Source organism: Denticeps clupeoides, chromosome 1 (genome assembly GCF_900700375.1).
Source record: "Denticeps clupeoides chromosome 1, fDenClu1.1, whole genome shotgun sequence".
Lineage (NCBI taxonomy): Eukaryota > Metazoa > Chordata > Actinopteri > Clupeiformes > Denticipitidae > Denticeps > Denticeps clupeoides.
This window is the reverse complement of record NC_041707.1, coordinates 28,998,811-29,017,705: the sequence shown is the minus strand read 5'-3', so window position 1 is coordinate 29,017,705 and position 18,895 is coordinate 28,998,811. Positions and strand designations below refer to the sequence as shown.

Here is an 18,895-nt window from a genome sequence, read left to right as displayed (position 1 = left end):
AAATTATTTTTTTATGGCCATGTGGGTAGACCAGGGTGACAACATTTAAATTTCAATGTAATTGGAAAGGGGCTGGAGTTATATCTGTTTAATTAAAAAAAAATCCCTCCATATATAATCAAAGTATTTAAAACCAACAGATTTACATTTTAATCACAATTAATACAATATATCTGGGCAGTCAAGCCTTTTTTAATAATTCATTTAGCCCAGCCTATATGCACAACACATAGACTATTAAATAAATAAACATTCAAATGTGACAATAGAATCAGTTTGACATTAAACACTTATTTATGGTATTCATAAATAAAATCAGATGTTTCTGGAAATAAACATCTGATTAAACAGTAAGATATAGTAAACAGCTTCAACGGACCAAATCGATTCCAACTTTTTTTTTTCCCTCAGCAGTTTTCTACATCCCTGTAAAAAAATAATCCTGTGATTATGTGAAATTGACTTGGCCTGAGATATTCATAAGTAGGGCTCTGTAGTCTTGTTTCATTAAGGTTATTACCAAATCAGCATGTATCCAATAATGCTCCCTTATGTTTGTGGTTCATCTCTGTGGTTACTAAACCTGAATCATAACTCTTCAGTGTGCTATACTTTTCCTGTTGCGCCAGTGGTGAAGATGGTAACCACTACATGCAATATTTGGCCTGTGTATATACTGTATATATAAAAGAGCAGTTGTTTGTAATGCTGAAATATGTGTTTATTCCTGTTTGGCTAACTTGTATTGCCGTTTGATTCTGGAGTAAGGCCCAATGTTGTCATCAAATACAAAGTCCCACAAAACCCGAACCCAAGATGTGTGCTGTGGCAGATTGTCGTAGTACTCTGCTGCAATCTTCTTCACCTGGGAACAAAAACCAAAAAAATGTAACATGAACAGATTAGATATCCCAAATGCTGTGATATCAAAAGCTCACATAATGACTGACTAAGCTAATGGTGACTTCCTCACAGTATAATGCGGAAGTGTCAAGGTCCAAAAGCTGTAAAGACTGGGCTGTTCATTTAATTTAGTGTATAAACTGAATTGAGTTCACTCCTCTCACTGATCTCAATGATGTTGAGAGAGAAAATGTCCCTTTTTCTACATCGAATGCACTCCGTGTCAATGTGTTACTAGGTGTATGCTTTCAATCAATATTTGCCATCACAACACCATCGCTGTGACTTCCCTCCCCCTCCATTGGTCAGGAGTCCTAGGGGTTCTGAACTAGTCTGACAAGGTGCACAAACAGGGCTGAGTATCGGTCCTCTTCATCACTTTTATCTCAAGTCGCTGATACAGAAACAAAAAAAGGAACAGGGTGTGTCCCAATGATTAAAAATGATTAAAATGGGTTACGCCATGTGCCTGAGCTGCATTGTTGCAAAGTTAACCAGGCTGATGAGATTGCATTCATTTTCTAAAACATTTTGGGATGAAACACTCAAATAAATTACTGTTCACCAACAGCCATTACTACTACTACTACCTTGTCATCACTTCAGAATTTACTTTCAGAATAATTCAACACAATACTAATACTTTTTTTTTTAGAATTAGCTTTAAATAAACAGGCTGTTTTTCTACATGAGGGTCTCTTACCAGAGGTAGTCTACTGCCAGGGATGCTGGGAAAGTCATGGTGTTCCATGTGGTACCCCACATTAAATGTTATATAGTTCAGAAAGCCATAGTATGAATATGTCTCATAACCTTTGATGAACATGTAATGTTCTGCAATGAAATGTCCTGAGATGGGGTGTAGGCCCATGCAGAGGATGGAGCCAGCAATTAGATAGACAATGGGCTTCAGTCCCCAGAGGTAGTAGATGATGGCGTCAACAACAAACTGCACAGCTGCATTCTGAATCTCCAGTCGGGTTACAGGTTTGGGGTTGACAACTAAAGGTCTCAAAGCATAGAAAAAGGGTTGTAGGATAAGCCACACAACCTTCCGGGATGGTGTGCAGAAGAACCAACCCTCCAGGTCGGTGGGAATGTCTACATCCAACTGATCACCCCCTAGGTAGCGGTGGTGGTCAATGTGGTACTTTTTGAAGGAAGCTGAGTAGGGCAGTCCAATGGGCAGATTGGCAAACATAGCAAACCAGCGGTTCCAGCGTGCCTGCTTGTTGCCAAAGGCCACGTTGTGAGAGATGTCATGGATGGCGAGTGTGAGTGAGTGGTTGATGCAGCCTCCAAAGCCATACGCCCAAAAAAACACCCACTTCCACTGGAGGTCTTGCACCAGGTAGCATGCCAGCAACTGTGTGAGAACCATGCCTGACACCACCCACTTCAGCTGAGGGTCATGGCCCATTAAAGACTTGATCTGTGGATATTTTGCTGTAGAAAAATTGAAAAATAAATTAATATTACATTGAAATCTTGAACAAATTGTGAGATGCTTTGAAAAAAACAGTAATTACTTTTTTCATTAAAAAGTAATTAATTATAATCAAATGTAAAATTTGTCTAAATTAAATTTAACTAAAACAAAATTTTGTGCCTATATCAGACCTGGTTGGTCACGTCAACAGGCTACAGTTCATGCAAATCTACCCTTATTTGCATGGCACCCTGATGTAAAGTATTTAAATATTTGTCTAGGGAATTCTGTTAAATTAAACACTCACATTTGAGTTCATTCAATTTCAAGTTGAAATATGGTAATTGGAACTGTTTTGATACCAAAAGGCCCTGTCTCAGCTGTCATAGTTTGAATGGCCCTCATCGCATTTGTCACAGTGTTGCCACATCAGAATCTGTATATACTGCTCAATTTAGCAGAAGTGTCCATGGCCCAGCCACCCTTCTATCACATGCACCTGCTCTGCTTTTTTGGTGGCCCAAAGAGCTTTCCAGGAGGTAAAGCACACAAGATGGCACCATAGCAACATAGACGTGTCAGCTAAATATGCAAACACAGCTTCAGCGGCTTATTAGCAGGACTAACTTAATTAACGAAGTTGCTATAATATCTCACCTATCTCACCAAGACATATAGGCTTTTGCAGAGTAAGAAATCCTTCCAGCAGACTGACCTCTAGTGCAAATATATTTACAAAGCATTTGACGTTGTTGTTGATGAATCTTATCATAGAATTTGTGACAAAACAATTTTGTACACAAAATTCTTATATGCTGCACTGATTCTTTGCTGGAAAGCTGTCACTCCCACTTTAGGTAGTATTAAATGTTAAGGGGTGTTTTCATTCTTCAAGTACAAGGAATTCATGACACAAGACCATATAGCATGCTGGAAATGCCCCTGCATTCAGGCATTCCGCGTTACATTGACCATAAAAAACAGAGGTGTTTAATATTTAAGAAGCACAGGGTACTAAGCATCACACCTCAACCTGTGCGTTCATGGAAGGGCAAATACCAGGAATTTCCCCTGAGGATTCCTTGATTAAGTATTTCATCATTTGAATATGAGGAAAGCAAGTAAAATCAGTGCAGACACAAGTCACCAAATTCATTAACTGCTGCTACAGTTGGGCAGATAGTAGAATGTGGTCCCAGACCACCAAACTATCATACTATTTCTTCTACCAGGTCACCAGACCGCTAAACTGTGAACTCTGAACACCTTTTGCATACAGTTTTATTGCACACTTTATTGATTTTGTATTCTAGTTTTACATACATACATACATACATACTATGTGTGTGTGTGTGTGTGTGTGTGTGTGTGTGTGTGTATATATATATATACTACAGAATAGTTTTATACTGGACACAATAAAGATGATCTGATTTAACATACAGTAAAGCTGTAAATGTCACATATGTATCTAACAATATAATCTAAACAATGCACCAGTGCAGTTTACAGTCCATCTTTACAAATTTTCCTAAGCATCAGTGAAATGATTCAGATGCAGATGCAGGATAAATGTCTCTTAGCAAAGAGAGGAAGAAATTAAGAGGAACCCCACCTTAATAAGTAAGTAAATGCAACATATAAAAAATACACAGCAGTGCAGACCACAACATTTACGTAATTGCAAATTGAATAGTGTGGCTGCTGAGAAGGATGGTTTTGTCCATAAAACAAGTGCTATGTGGAGAGTATAATGTTAGTCTGAAGTGTTTCTATGCCATGTCACACACTAATGACACCATGACAGTGTGTCACTGACAGGGAACTGTGTCTCATTACAAAACAAACCCACTGGCTTTGTCAACAGCACCTGGATAACACTGACATTGTTCTACAAGAAATTACTGTCTGAAGCTGGGATCGGCTTACATCCCAAACAAAAAGTGTTCCCATAACTACCCACGAAGCACGAGACCCTCCGAAACTGTCGTTACTAAAGGACAGTAAAACAGTCCCATGACGGAGATCATGCGACTCGGTCGTCAGAGCCCACGGAGCCGGTTCTATAAATCCCCTGAAACTTTACAGTCACTTTTACCGACTGTGGTAAAGTTGCGCAATGGAAACGAATCTTTCCACAGGACCTACAGCCTTGCCCACGCGTAACAGGTGCGCTTCACCCTAGTAAAAAATATGAAATAAAAGAAATAATAAAAAACACCTGATTTGCTGATGAACTGAATAAAAAAACGGTCCTGAATATGAATTTTTAACGACGAATCAGAAGTGTCCGTTCATACGCAGGCTGCCAGGTTTAACCCGTGTGCATCATTCCTACCTAATATTTCTTTTCTCCGCCAGGTGTGCGGTTGTTCGGTGTAGACCCACTCGAAATCCACGCGGCCGGCCCGCTTTCCCATGATCACAGGCTGCTGCACTACTGCGTGAAAGTGCGGCTACACGCAGCCGCCGCGGCCACGCCCTCCTGCGCGCAGGTGACAGAGAAGGTGCGACCGAGAGCCCCTCCCAAACCGGGCAAATCACGTTGTAAGTCGCTCTGGATAAGGGCGTCTGCCAAATGCAATAAATGTAAATGTATTTTGTATATTTTATACATCTAGTAGTGAAGCCTGTCAATGCAACATTAATATTCATAGATATCGTTTGTAATATTTAACTCGCCTGAATCACGGAAGTGGCTGGTGAACTCCTTTTTGAACTCATTGAAGGGAAGGGTGGGTTGGGTATTGAGGGAATATTGCGCAAGATGTCCAGAAGATGGTGCGCCACAAGGGAAATGTAAAAATATACTCACGTCAACTACTTTTGTCATTTATACAACCAATTTCGGTTAATTATGATTTAGCTGTCTCGAGCATCATTAGATGTAATCTCGGGGTAATATTATCACGATATTTAATAGTAGCCTAGTGGGTAACACACTCGCCTATGAACCAGAAGACCCAGGTTCAAATCCCACTTACTACCATTGTGTCCCTGTACAAGACACTTAACTCTAAGTTGTTCCAGGGGGACTGTCCCTGTAACTACTGCTTGTAAGTCGCTCTGGATAAGGGCGTCTGGTAAATGTAAAATCATAGTTAATAGAAATACATTTATTAAATCACTTTTTATTCACTACTCAATTTTAATTTACTAATGTACATGTTCTATAAAGAAAAACTTTCTGTGGAGCAATAAGAAGACAAATGTACGCCACAAAATGTTCCAAAGAAGATAAAATTAGTAATGTTGATACTGGTTATACTGTAATCGTGGTCGTTTAATCCGGCTCGTCAAATCACGTTGCTCTAGCGCGCCCCTGAGTTCTCGCGAGAGCATGTGAGCAGCGCGGAGTGGCGACGGGAGTTGGAGTGGGCCGGACGGCGTAGAGTTTGTGTTGGTAGCAGCAGCAGGCGGAAGGTGTTTATGTGTTGGGTAGGTGGGAAGCAGAAACACAGCAGGTAATTTCAGAGCGCAAAATGGCGTCGGGCGAGACTCTGTACATCGAGACCGACGGCGCAGAGATGCCCGCGGAGATCGTGGAGCTGCACGAGATTGAGGTGGAGACCATCGAGACCACGGTGGTCGGGGGAGACGACGAGCACCACCAGCCCCTGATCGCGCTGCAGCCCCTGGTCACGGACGACCCGGATCATGTGCACCACCACCAGGAGGTGATCCTTGTCCAGACCCGGGAGGAGGTGGTCGGCGGGGATGATTCGGAACTGCGCACGGACGACGACTTCGAGGACCAGATCCTGATCCCGGTCCCCGTCCCGGCTGCGGAAGAGGAGTTTATCGAGCAGACTCTGGTGGCCGTGGCGGGGAAGAGCTCTGTGGGCCGCATGAAGAAGGGAGGTGGGAGCGGGAAGAAATCTGGGAAAAAGAGCTTCCTGGCCTCGGCCGAGGCGGGCGGGAGGAAATGGGAGCAGAAACAGGTGCAGATAAAGACCCTGGAGGGGGAGTTTTCGGTGACGATGTGGGCTTCGGGTAAGTCTGAATGTGCAGAAGCAGCGTCTTCTCTCGCGCCGCGTTCTTTGTCTGTGCAGCCAAACGCGGCCTGGCCCGGGCGTTGTCCTCCGCAACCAGCGCCGCTTCTCTCGCTGCGGGGCGGCCGATTTTCGGCTCCCGAAATGTGCTTGGGCGTGCAGCCCCCATTGAAATGTTTTTGTTTTGAAGGGAAGCCATGTTTTTAAGCGATGCAGGGCGCCGCCATATTCCCACAGACCAGTATGGCGGCCCGAAAACATGGCGCTGATTCGGTCGGGGAAGATGGCGGCGGTGCGGTGGAGTAGCGCCGCCGCTGCTGCTGCTGCTGAGTAGACAGGCCAGAGTGGCGCACTTTCACACACACACACACACACAGGCAGGGCAGGGGCCGTGGTGTTTTACTCTGGTTTTATCAATTATTTAGCCCAGTAATGCACTTTAACATGTCATGTTTAGGTGTAATGATAACTATAGTAATGCTGTATAAAAGAAGTATTAATTTTCGGGTCTTGTAAATTAGATTAACTAAATGAACATTTCACACATAAAACTACCAAAAATGGTTACAATACAATTACAATTGATGTTATTAATAAGTACGCGGCCTCTAGCTGTCCAGTTTTATAGTTTTTTTGTTGTTTTAGTCGTTTCGTTCACCCCTGTGTGCGCTGGCGACAGCGCCACCTCGTGGACAAACATCTCCATCTTCCCCAGTACGACGGGAAGCCGTTGCTGGGTGTGAATCATTTATTGAATGATTCTCTGGTTTGGTTAATCGTGTCATTCTGCTATATGAAACCGGACATTGATCATTATCTGCAGGTTTTTCCTGCCGCTTTTCCCAGTGATGCTGCTCTGTTGCTGCATTTCTTATTGATCTTCAGAAATTGTATAAAATAGTTGTGCAGATTGTAGAGTGAATGCAGTGATTTCAGTGGTTGTTTTATGTTTGGCTCTGCAGAAGAAGGAGGCCTTTTCTGTTCAAGTACAAATGTGTTTTTGAACAGTGGAGACACTTTAGAATGGTAGCCTGGTGTGTCATAACCAGCTAAACTTTTCATTCCCGATTACTTTAGCCACACTGCCTACAAAAATTGATGGTGCTTCCTGTTAAAACTAAATTAAAGAACACAAGCATTAAGCAACCAGTGGTCCTGTTTCCCCTGAATGATCAAGTGAGTGCAGTGACCTAAATAGTACATAAAATAAGATTTTGTATATCTATTGTGCTTTCTTAAATTTGTAACTGCAAAAAGGCAAAATCATGTTATGGTGCACATTTGAAGCAAAGGACTGACACATTACTGTTACTCACTGTTAAATCAAATTGTTCTCGTGTTGCATGCTGCATAATTAATACAAGAAGTACAAACAAGTCCAGCTAAGCCTTGTTCATGAACAAGCCACTGTTGCCAAGCAACTTATCACCTAAAGCAACATAAGTGCACTGTTTGGTGTGTTGCTGGGTGCCATGATTGCTGGTTGTTTCTTAAAAGAGAAATGGTCTGAGACAGATATACATAATAATAGATTATGAAAATAGTGAAAGAGTTTCAAGAGAGGAAGCGAAAGTAAGAGCAAGGCTGAATTTGTTTGCAGCTGAAAGAGTTTAACTGTGATCAGCACCGACCTCTGTCTTACCCTAACCTCACCACCTTCTCGCTTCCAGATGATAAAAAGGACATCGATCATGAGACTGTGGTGGAGGAACAGATCATTGGAGAGAATTCCCCGCCAGATTATTCTGAGTACATGACTGGGAAGAAGCTCCCGCCTGGTGGGATTCCAGGGATTGACCTGTCTGATCCCAAACAACTGGCAGAGTTTGCCAGGTGGGCTGGAAGTTGACCCGACTTTATACTATGTACATTCACAAATATCATTCACTGAGCACCTGATTTTGCACAGGATGAAGCCCCGGAAGATTAAAGAAGATGACACTCCCAGGACGATAGCGTGCCCACACAAGGTGTGTGTATTTAATATCATGTTACCATAAGCACACACATTAAATTAATCTAAGCTATGAAACACAGAAATGCAGTTTTTAATGTGACTGAGAAGCTGATTGAGGCAGAGAGAAGACTGGAAGCTGTACAAGTTGTCGCTTGGTAGCCTCTGACAGGCATGCATCTCTATGCTAAGTGACTTAACACATGATAAGCATTTTGTGATCATCTCCAGCTCTGATTACAAGATTAAAAGCGTTCAGGTTATATGTGTTTACTTTGTTTTGTTGGTTGCAAGTTTCTGATTGTGTGTTTCTGTTTAGGGCTGCAGCAAAATGTTCCGGGACAACTCTGCCATGCGGAAGCACCTGCACACTCATGGGCCACGTGTCCACGTGTGTGCAGAATGCGGAAAAGCATTTGTGGAAAGCTCAAAGCTGAAGAGGCACCAGCTTGTTCACACCGGAGAGAAACCTTTTCAGGTGAGTCCATAGAACAGAAAAAGTTGTTGTTTGTTAGATTTGAGATTAAATACATTGCACTTTTAATTAGGCGTGTAAGTATGTCAAATACTGCAACCTACTGATTATTAAGATTACTATTTCAGTTAAATAACCAATAAAGAAACAGTTATTCATTACGGTGCACGCTTAGAATCTAAAATATTTATTCAGGATCATGGATTTTTGTTATTAGTTGCAATGCCAAATTCAAGGCATAGGACTTTGGATTAATACATTAAAAAAATTTATTAAAATGACTGTTAGTAGTAAAGATGTAAACCTTCACTGGTCTCATGATTCAATTATGATTATTGATGCATCACAATACATCCCATTCATTTTTCTACATATCATGTTTCAAAACAAATCAGTGATGAGAGTTCACATGAATGTCCTAACCAGGTGTTTTTCTGCTCATTGAATCAAATCAAGGCATCCACACGGGTGTTCAGCACCAGCTTTTTTAATAAATAATAATAAAGTGAAGTGATTGTCACATGTGATACACAGCAGCACAGCACACGGTGCACACAGTGAAATTTGTCCTCTGCATTTAACCCATCACCCTGAGTGAGCAGTGGGCAGCCATGACCAGCGCCCGGGGAGCAGTGTGTGGGGACGGTGCTTTGCTCAGTGGCACCTCAGTGGCACCTTGGCGGATCGGGATTCGAACCGGCAACCTTCTGATTACGAGGCCGCTTCCTTAACCGCTAGGCCACCACTGCCCCCTGGACTTGTTCTGTTCACATTAAGACACATTAATACCGTCTAGTTTTAAGAAACACATCAGTTTTTGTCACCCCCTGGATGGGTGGCATATTCACAATGAAGCCAAGCACTACATAATCATATTTCCTCATTTTACAATTACCATAATGTATGATCATTTTACCCCTTCATTTTATGTCCAAGCTGTTTCATTAGCACAACCAGGTACAGATCACAGCTTTTAACATTTTCTGAGCAACATCAGAATAGAAATTGTGCGTATTTCTCAAAATACAACACAATACCCTTTTTAGCATTTGTAAACCTTTTGTTAAATGGAGCCATATTTCAGTACAATTTTTGGCTTCTTTATTCGCCTCTGTGGAACATGCTTTTTTGCAGCAAGGCAGAGCCACACATGCAATGATTAGTGTTCTTTGCTTATGAATACATTGCCCCAGAGTGCAGTTTATGTAATACAAGAAACATGGGTTGTCATTTCACCAGTGTTACCATTATGATAATACACAGTAATAGAACTGCTCCAAACCCTATAAATGTCTGCTCTATTTCTGTGGTTTTGTACAATGAACCTTGTACCTTTTGGTTCTGCATTACACTGTCCGGTCTTTGCTGATTCATTGCATATTCTCCATGTAACAAACCCTGACCCCTGTAATGTGACAGTTCAGTGTGGCCTTTAGAACCCTAGCCTTTATAGATAAGTTATTTTCTGCATAGAGGCAGCATTACCAGTTTTGTCAATCAGTTCTTAAGGGTGTAATTTGCTGTACAATGTTCAAATGTCACATTTAATTGTAATTAATTATTAAATTAACAAAAGCTCTTGTCTTGTCCTGCAGTGCACGTTTGAGGGCTGTGGGAAGCGGTTCTCTTTGGACTTTAACTTGAGGACGCATGTGCGTATTCATACTGGGGACCGACCCTATGTTTGCCCATTTGATGGCTGCAACAAGAAGTTTGCTCAGTCAACCAACCTGAAGTCACACATCCTAACACATGCTAAAGCCAAAAACAACCAGTGAATGAGCTTACAGTCCATCTGCAGAGATCAGGGTGTTTCGCTGGACGTTGCCTGTTGGCGATCAGCGGCGGAGCAAAGACACTTAACTTCCTAGAAACAGCTAAGAGCAAATTGCATTACAGACTTTTTGATATGTGGAGATGAGAACAGCAAATACTGTTAGATGATGATTCCCTGCTGTCAGTCTCCTCGAAAGATGTTTATTTGGGGGGCTGGAAATGTGACTGGTTTTAAAAACCAACTGGTTATGAAAGTTTCTTCTTGTGAAGATGTGAAACTGTTGGAGCTGCATTTATTGTCAGGCTTCTTCTAGTGCAGTGCCCAAAGAAAAAACCTCAATATTCATGTTTAATTTCAACCCATCAGATGAACGAAATGCCTTTTAAAAATTGGTTCTCTAAGTGTGCATATTGTACACTTATTTTGGCGTAAAAGTTCTGTTGTATAGTTTGTGTGTGTGTGTGTGTGCGCGTGTGCAGATGTGTGAGTACCCAGAGAATGGAATTTATATTGGCTGTTTTTGTTTGGAGATTTTGGAGATGTTGTTATTATTATAATAATTATTATTATAAATATAGTTTGTAGGGATATCTTTTTGTATAATTATAATACACAGTTGTTTTGAATCATGTAGATATTAGCTATGTGAATTAGGTAGTGTTTAACATATTAAAATGTTTTATATTTGTTATTTTGATGCAAAAAGTTCATGTTCATCACTGAATTTTATTATACGGCACATGTCAATGTTGTCAGAGTTTATTTGTATATTGGTTAATCCTCTCTAATATTAACAACCCTTTTCGGAAGTGGCCAATAATAAACTTAAGGTCCCTGGTTTCAGCACTTACCATGTTTGTTTCTTATACACAATTGTACTGACTGCATCTATAAAAATCTAATTCCACATTTAATTTCAAGGCATATATGATGTCAAGGGACATTTCCAACCAACAGTAAGACCAAAAGTAGCCTGCCCACCACTAGCATAATACATTGTATTGAATGAAATACACACCTTTTTGGCAACTGATGTAAGTTAATATTGCCTTAACTACATTTTTTTAAATTATCCAATGTGTTGGACCTACTGGACTTACAAGACCTCATATGCTGTTTGTAATATTAGTGTAACCCCCACACTTGAGAGAAATACAGATGAATGGTATAGCGGAGGGGATGACTTTGAAATTCCTGACAACCAGCTGGTTTGCACCCCCACACTCCTATTGTCCAATCCAGGTCCTACCACACAAGCACCTCCCACTTCAGATCCTGTCACACAGACACCTCCCCCTCAATCTTGTATCACATCTTGTATTCCATACCTCCTCGCCTGGCCAAAGACAACCCTTTCTACAAAGTGTGACCCATATTCTCTGCTCTAAATGGATTATAAACAATATGGAGGTTATATGCACAATAATGAATTTATGATAAAAAAAAACTTCATTATTCTGTGCTTAGTGGGCACTGCCACAGTTTTAATATTATGATTTAAAGTATGCAAATAGGCTTTGACCAATTTATAAGAACTTGCCCCAAAATTTAAAACTGCATGTTTGTGTGTTCAGGATTGAAAAAAAACTGGGATTAAACTGATTAAAGATTTTAAAATTGACAGGGTTGGGTTAATGAACACTACATTCCAAGGTCAAAATTGATTTAGGGGTTTATTCAAATCAGGCAACTGCTGAATTGATAAATTTCCCAAATTGCATATTCTTCATGGTCTGAACAGAAGAATCTGAAGATAATAATAAAATTTACACAATTTAAAATTCCCTTTAGAAAAAAAGTGTCTGGTGACCGAGATCATACACAGGTAGTCAAAATCAAAAATATTCATATGTACAGTACAGTTTTCATAGTCCCAAATGCATTTGCAATAAACAAAAAAAAAGAGGTTTTTGGATTGCACAGGTCATGGATTATAGTCTCAGTAGGGAAAAAAAGCAAAATGCTTGTCTATTTCTCATTACAACAAAGCACTCAAAAAATAAAAGAGAACTGATGCATTAGTGCAATTCTTCCATTGACATGTCAGATAAATATTAGTCTGGAACCTGAGCAATTGAGACAAATTGGATTAAACTAAAAAAAGTCTGCAGATTATCTGTCCAGTGCATTTCATTAAAATCAATACAAAGTCAGCAAAGGAGGCAGCAAACATCAAGAGTGGTTAGCCAGTAGAAGGGGCTCTATGCATCTAACATGGCTTTCAGAATTTCAGGGTAGTTTGGGGTCCCCCAGCCTGTGACCGGGTCCCATGAAGAAGCAGCACAAAATCCCTGACCCTGAACCAGCTCATCAAAACAACTCATGTGGCAGCCCTCAGTCACCTGTAACAATCAGGACCAGAAAAATAAATAACCAATTAAAAGTAGGTAATGAGTTCCGAATGTATAGGCTTAGTTTGATCCTTATAGTAATAATCCATTATATTAATAATGATATAAATTATAGTAATAATGATATAAATGGTTTTTAAAACCCTGATGCAAAGTGTCTTTTCTGTAGTTCATACCAATCAAATGCAGTTACATCATTTCTAATTCGGGGAGAATCACTTACATCAAACAGAGCTTTTCCCTGTAGCTTGTATAGGCGGGGGTTGAGGAATCCAAGAGCAGAAAGGCCTTTGCGGAAGCGTTGGTCATTAATGAGAGCGAGCATACCCCCAACCACTGGGGTAGAGGCCTACAACACAGCAAACAGAGTCTGTACAAAAAAGCAATGTTGATTACAAACCAATGCAGGAAAAACTTACCGATGTGCCAGACACCCATGGGATAGGGACCCTGTTGGAGACGACCCAATAATTATCTGAGAGTGCTGCTATATCCGGATAGGCCCGACCACTGGCGTTGAAGTAGCCATTTGGAGGAAGAGACTGGGCAGTTTTTAAATAGGAGTTCACTGCAGTCACCTTGAAAAATACCAAGCAACATTTTGCACTCCTTCAGATAAACAAAAGAAGGGGTGAATTTGTTGGTCAGCAATATACAGTGGGTACAGAAAGTATTCAGACCCCCTTAATTTTCACTTTGTTATATTGCAGCCATTTGCTAAAATCATTTAAGTTCATTTTTCTCCTCATTAATGTTCACACAGCACCCCACATTGACTGAAAAAAAAAACTGTTGACATTTTTGAAGATTTATTAACAAAGAAAAACTGAAATATCACATCATGTCCTAAGTATTCAGACCATTTGCTCAGTATTTAATAGTGTCACCATTTTGATCTTTTGAGGAAAAAAAATGGATTTGGTGAATCTCGGCCATTCCTTCTTGCAGATCCTCTCCAGTTCTGGCAGGTTGGATGGTAAATGTTGGTGGACAACCATTATTAGGTCTCTCCAGAGATGCTCAATTGGGTTTAAGTCAGGTCTTTGGCTGGGCCATTCAAGAACAGTCACTCAGTTGTTGTGAAGCCATTCCTTCGTTATTTTAGATGTGTGCTTGGGGTCATTGTCTTGACCTTCGGCCCACACTGAGGTCCTAAGCACTCTGGAGAAGGTTTTCGACCAGTATAGCACTCTACTTTGCCACATTCATATTGCTCTGACAAGCATTGTGAGCTGTGAGCAGGTGTGTGTCTTTCCTAACCAAGTCCAATCAAACACAGCTGGACTCAAATGAAGGTGTAGAACCATCTCAAGGATGATCAGAAGACATGGACAGCAAATGGAGTTAAACATTATTGAGGACTATTTAGGACCATGTGGTATTTCAGTTTTTCTTTGTCAACAATTCTGTGTTTTTATGTCAATATGGGGTGCGGTGTGTATATTAATGAGGGAAAAAATGGCTGAAATATAACAGAGTGAGAATTTTAAGGGGCTCTGACTACTTTCCGTACCCACTGTACCTCTGACATTTCATGTCATGGGCACATTTTGCTGTTTCAGCATTATAGCACAAAAGCCTTAGAGGGGCAGAAAGACAATTAGGAGTGAAATTTACAATGAACTGACCTGGTAGTCAGGCATCTCAAACATGTTGCTAAAGCCACCGCCACTGATATAATCTGTAATCTCATGGGTGACCTTGTATGGGTTCTTGAAAGAGGTTCCACCAACTGTAGTTACATAGGGGCTGAAAAAATGTGTTCATATATGACATAGAAACAGCTATATTAATAATATACACATGCAATTCTCTAGTATCTCAACACCAATACTTTTTTATTCTAGTTTTTATTGTTTTATTCTCATGACTCTGAAGGTGATTATTCAGTCTGTACTAGTTTGAATAGATGTAATAAGAACTGATCTGTGATAAAGCTGTGATACAAACCTTGATGCTGGAAAGCTTGGCCTGAATACATTTTCTTTGGTCAAGTGTCGACATCCAGCTCCACTATCCCCTGAAGAAAAGAAAAAAAGATGCTCAAATTTACGGAGGCTAGTTTAGAATCACCTATTTAACCAATGGCATATCTTTGGTAAAAGGGGAAAAAATAACATATATATATGTTTGTAGACACACCTGAGGCAAAAAGCATGGAAAGGCCTCGGAGGCCAGCCTTCATGAACTCATTGTTGATGCGCATCATATAGGCTGTGGACAGGCTGTCCTCATCATCACCATAGCTGATTGTGTGGACCCATGGCACTGAAGACATGTTGCTAAGCAGAACCATCCACTGCAAGAAGGGCTCCTGGGACTCATGACGTCCTGAGCATGAGAAAAAATGTAAACTATCTGACCTGACAAGTCACCTGACATGGTAGTAGCCTAGCGGTCAACATACTTGCCTATGAACCAGAAGGCAACAAAGACACATATTCAAAGGTCCCTGGTGGTCTAGTGGTTAGGATTCAGCACTTTCACCGCAGCGGCCCGGATAAGTATTAACAGCCTTTGCGCAAAAATGTGCATCGACAAACAGCCTTTGTCGATGCACATTTAGCAATAATTACAGATTCAAGTCTTTTTGAATATAATGCCACAATTCCTCTTTTATTAAATGCCCTTATGCAGTGGCCTAGAGGTTAAGGAAGCGGCCCCGTAATTAGAAGGTTGCCGGTTCGAATCCCAACCTGCCAAGGTGCTACGGAGCAAAGCACTGTTGCCCACTGTCATGGTTGCCCACTGCTCATGGGTTAAATGCAGAGGACAAATTTCACTGTGTGCTGTGCAGCGCTGCTGTGTATCACAAGTGACAATCACTTTATTTTTATTTATGTCTCCAATCAGACTGTCCCTGTAACTACTGATTGTAAGTCACTCTGGATAAAAGTGTCTGATAAATGCCATAATTTTAATGTGTATAAAATGAAAAAATAACAGGGCACAACATTAGAATTTAGCAAGGCCAGAGCCTATAACTTTGAGGGATAACCCTAGTCACTGCATACCTGGATTTGTGAAGACCCATGTTGAGATGTTGGCCCCAGTGCTCATGATGTACTCCACATCAAGACTGGCTTCCAGACCAGCTTTACCTCCCCCCTGGGTGCCCACAACCCGGTCCACTGTAGAGAGGTGCTGGAATCCTCCACCAAAAAGGCTCATGAATTCAGCCAGGTCTGCTGGATGATAGAACTGTTCCAGAAACTAGTAGAAACAAGTAGATTAAAATAACCAAAAGGTGTCCTTTGATTTGACCAATGACAATAAACTGACACATGCCATGGTCTCTGTGAACTGTGAGATCCTCCAATTCACATATTTTTATGGGATTGGTTTTGGTTTCAATCATTTATACTTCAATCGCTGTAACAACGTGTGCCTTATAATGTACTTTATAATGCTTTCAACATTCCATACCTGCGCTACAGCCTGGCTGTTATTCTCCACAGAGCCTACATCTGATGCGCTCAGATTGTAGCGCTCTCTGAGAACTGCAGGAGTCACTCCAAGGTGAAACCCTGCCTCTGCAGGTCCTCTGCTGGTCAAGCTTTTAGCAACTTCCTGTTTCTTGGGTGGAAAGCGGTGAACCCCTCCCACTGTTATAAAAGGGGAAAAAAAGAATATCATGTTAGATTCTGCACAGAATGTCCAGCTAGAATAAAGAAGTCCCTTGTATTTGTACAACCTATTAATATCAACCCAACCTAGTTAATACATTTCTATTCTGTCACAACACTTCATCACCATGTTTCACTAAAAGACATGGAGATTAACATTTACAGCATTTCCTGACAAATGAAAAATGCACACCCACCAAAGTCAAGGTGCTGAGAAATGTCCTCATGAACAGAGTACAGAGCTAATGATCGCACTAAGGACTGGTCATCTCTTCTGAAATAGTGGAATTCACTTCCTTGAAGCAAAGTCTCGGCCACCCTGAGAGCAACAGCAAAAAAATATAAGAACCACTAGAGAAAATTAGACCATGGTTGCAATCAAGTCAATGCTTTTTTTCACTGCAAATGTCACTGCAAATTACTGAAAGTCCATTTGAGCCCATGTATTAAAATTGATCTGAAAACATAAATTAGACACTGCTGATACAGTGAGAAAAAGGTTGTAAGAAGACAAACATGCAGATTAATATGTGGTGCTCCATACTCTACAGTCACAGCACACTGTAGAAAGTCTTGCGAAACAACAGTTTGGCAGTTCTGGACATCATGATGCTGCAGCCAGCTGCCCAGCACCTTCTGAGTCAATTCTGATGGGCGCACCAATGATGCCACTTCTTCCAGGCTTAAATACTTTCCTAAAAGAAAAGAATGAGACAAGTTTCCAAACCCCAGGCAATGCAAAGTAAAGAAAGTAAGAAAAAGAGGATCTGGAAGCATGACAGCAGAAAAACAGAAAAAAAGTACCATATTGCTGTGAGTCAGGGTCTGAGATTCTCTCCAGAAGACTTTTCATATGATCTATATTTTGTTGCTTCAGGGCAAACATGAGCTCCACCTTCACATGAGGAGCAGCTCTTCCAACATGGGTCCAATCTGACGGCACCCTGAAACATTAAGAAAAATTAAAAGAAAATGAGCTCATGATTCATGAGTACAGGCCTCCAATTAGGCACTTTGAGGTCAAAGCCTCAAAGTCCTGCACAGGAGATTAACATTTACAGCATTTAGCAGACACCCTTGTCCAATCAGTAAGTCACTCAGGGTTTAGAGTCTTGTTCGGGGACACAAAGGTAGGATGAGGGGTTTGAACTATGGTATTTTGGTTCATAGGTAAGTGTGTCCACCATTAAACTACTACCAATGAATGAAATTAATTCACACTAGAACCCTTTACACAGAAATGACAAATAATGGACCAGCAGAGTGGACTTGATGCTGAAGAAATGGCACAAGATAATGGTGGCATGTAGGTATGATGCATGTTTTTTATTTAAAGTTGCCTGTTGGGGCAGTGGTGGCCTAGCGGTTAAGGAAGTAGCCCCGTAATCAGAAGGTTGCTGGTTCGAATCCTGATCCACCAAGGTGCCACTGAGGTCAGTGTTTCACAATGACAATCACTTCATTTTCCACTTGAAGTTAGACTATAAGGAGTTCAAAGTTCTTAAATGTTTGGGAGTAAATGTTTGTAAGTGAAGAAATTAAAGTAGTGGGCAAGGCTGATAAAAGCCCTTATATGTGCGGTTCATGACATTGAAAACAGTTGTACTCACGAAGTGTCCTGGTCAGCTTCAAGGTGAAGGAGCTCGGAGCAGACAAGCGCGCAGCAGAGCAGCGCGCAAACGGTCACCCTAAACCAGGAGAAGCACAGACCACCCCATTATTCTCCGCTTCCTGACTCGGCTTCAGTCAGGCTACACATTTTAACTAATTTCTTCGGACGAGGCAACACAACGGGCGACATGCTGCAGCGAAAACGCTACAATATGGCAGTACACGCACGCTGTTATAAAAAAAAAGACTAACACAAAAAAAACACAGAACCAAAGCCGCTGATGAGTGGAGCTAAATTTGTGGAACGAGGAGAAACAGCAAATAAAGCGTCCCGCAGATACTCACAGGAGCCGCATTGTAAAGAACAGCGCAGAGTCGCAAAGGAGAAGCGCGAGACTGGTTTGGAGCGCCGGTCACGTGCCGTGATCACGTGATCCCGTCAGCTGCTGATTCGGGGGAGTAAACAAGGAAGCACAGCCAGCCCCCCGGTGACCTACAGCCTGACGCTATTCATACAAGGCAAACGTGTTGTGTTGTTCTCTGATATCTTTTAGAATTAGGTACTTGTAAACTACACAAAAGTTATATAGATTTGAGGAAGTTGCTCGAAACGTTGTGGTCTTTAGAAATGGTTAGAATATTTTTAAAGAAATGTCATTGTGAAACACACCCATGTTGGGCATCCATGAATGGAGCAGTGTGTGGAGACGGCGCTTTGCTCAGTGGCACCTTGGCGTCTCCTGATTCTTTCTGGCAACCTTCTGATTATGGATCCTC

The 18,895-nt window shown here is 41.3% G+C and overlaps 3 protein-coding genes across 4 annotated transcripts; 1 reads left to right on the top strand and 2 right to left on the bottom strand.

Moving 5' to 3' along the window:
* Positions 1 to 111: 111 nt before the first annotated feature.
* Positions 112 to 4,867, bottom strand: degs2 (delta(4)-desaturase, sphingolipid 2). Its single transcript, XM_028996405.1, has 3 exons — positions 4,671 to 4,867; positions 1,607 to 2,349; positions 112 to 865 (listed from the first exon to the last, which is right to left on the bottom strand). The coding sequence occupies exons 1-3, from the start codon at positions 4,750 to 4,752 to the stop codon at positions 722 to 724; spliced, it is 969 nt and encodes a 322-aa protein (XP_028852238.1). The 5' UTR covers positions 4,753 to 4,867; the 3' UTR covers positions 112 to 721.
* Positions 4,868 to 5,677: 810 nt separating this feature from the next.
* Positions 5,678 to 11,376, top strand: yy1a (YY1 transcription factor a). Its single transcript, XM_028996393.1, has 5 exons — positions 5,678 to 6,325; positions 7,995 to 8,157; positions 8,234 to 8,294; positions 8,598 to 8,756; positions 10,349 to 11,376. The coding sequence occupies exons 1-5, from the start codon at positions 5,815 to 5,817 to the stop codon at positions 10,529 to 10,531; spliced, it is 1,077 nt and encodes a 358-aa protein (XP_028852226.1). The 5' UTR covers positions 5,678 to 5,814; the 3' UTR covers positions 10,532 to 11,376.
* A 45-nt stretch (positions 11,377 to 11,421) lies between these two features.
* tpp1 (tripeptidyl peptidase I) lies at positions 11,422 to 18,557 on the bottom strand. Of its 2 annotated transcripts, XM_028996361.1 has the most exons (13): positions 18,464 to 18,557; positions 18,118 to 18,195; positions 17,312 to 17,451; positions 17,052 to 17,202; positions 16,705 to 16,826; positions 16,308 to 16,486; positions 15,896 to 16,094; positions 15,024 to 15,212; positions 14,832 to 14,901; positions 14,510 to 14,630; positions 13,301 to 13,459; positions 13,105 to 13,230; positions 11,422 to 12,872 (listed from the first exon to the last, which is right to left on the bottom strand). In XM_028996361.1, exons 1-13 carry the CDS (start codon positions 18,472 to 18,474, stop codon positions 12,732 to 12,734), a joined length of 1,686 nt encoding a protein of 561 aa, XP_028852194.1. In that variant the 5' UTR covers positions 18,475 to 18,557; the 3' UTR covers positions 11,422 to 12,731. The 2 variants fall into 2 exon arrangements, 1 of the variants encoding a protein (XP_028852194.1); XR_003751253.1 differs by lacking the exon at positions 11,422 to 12,872 and having other exon boundaries at positions 13,301 to 13,490.
* Between the last annotated feature and the right edge of the window lie 338 nt (positions 18,558 to 18,895).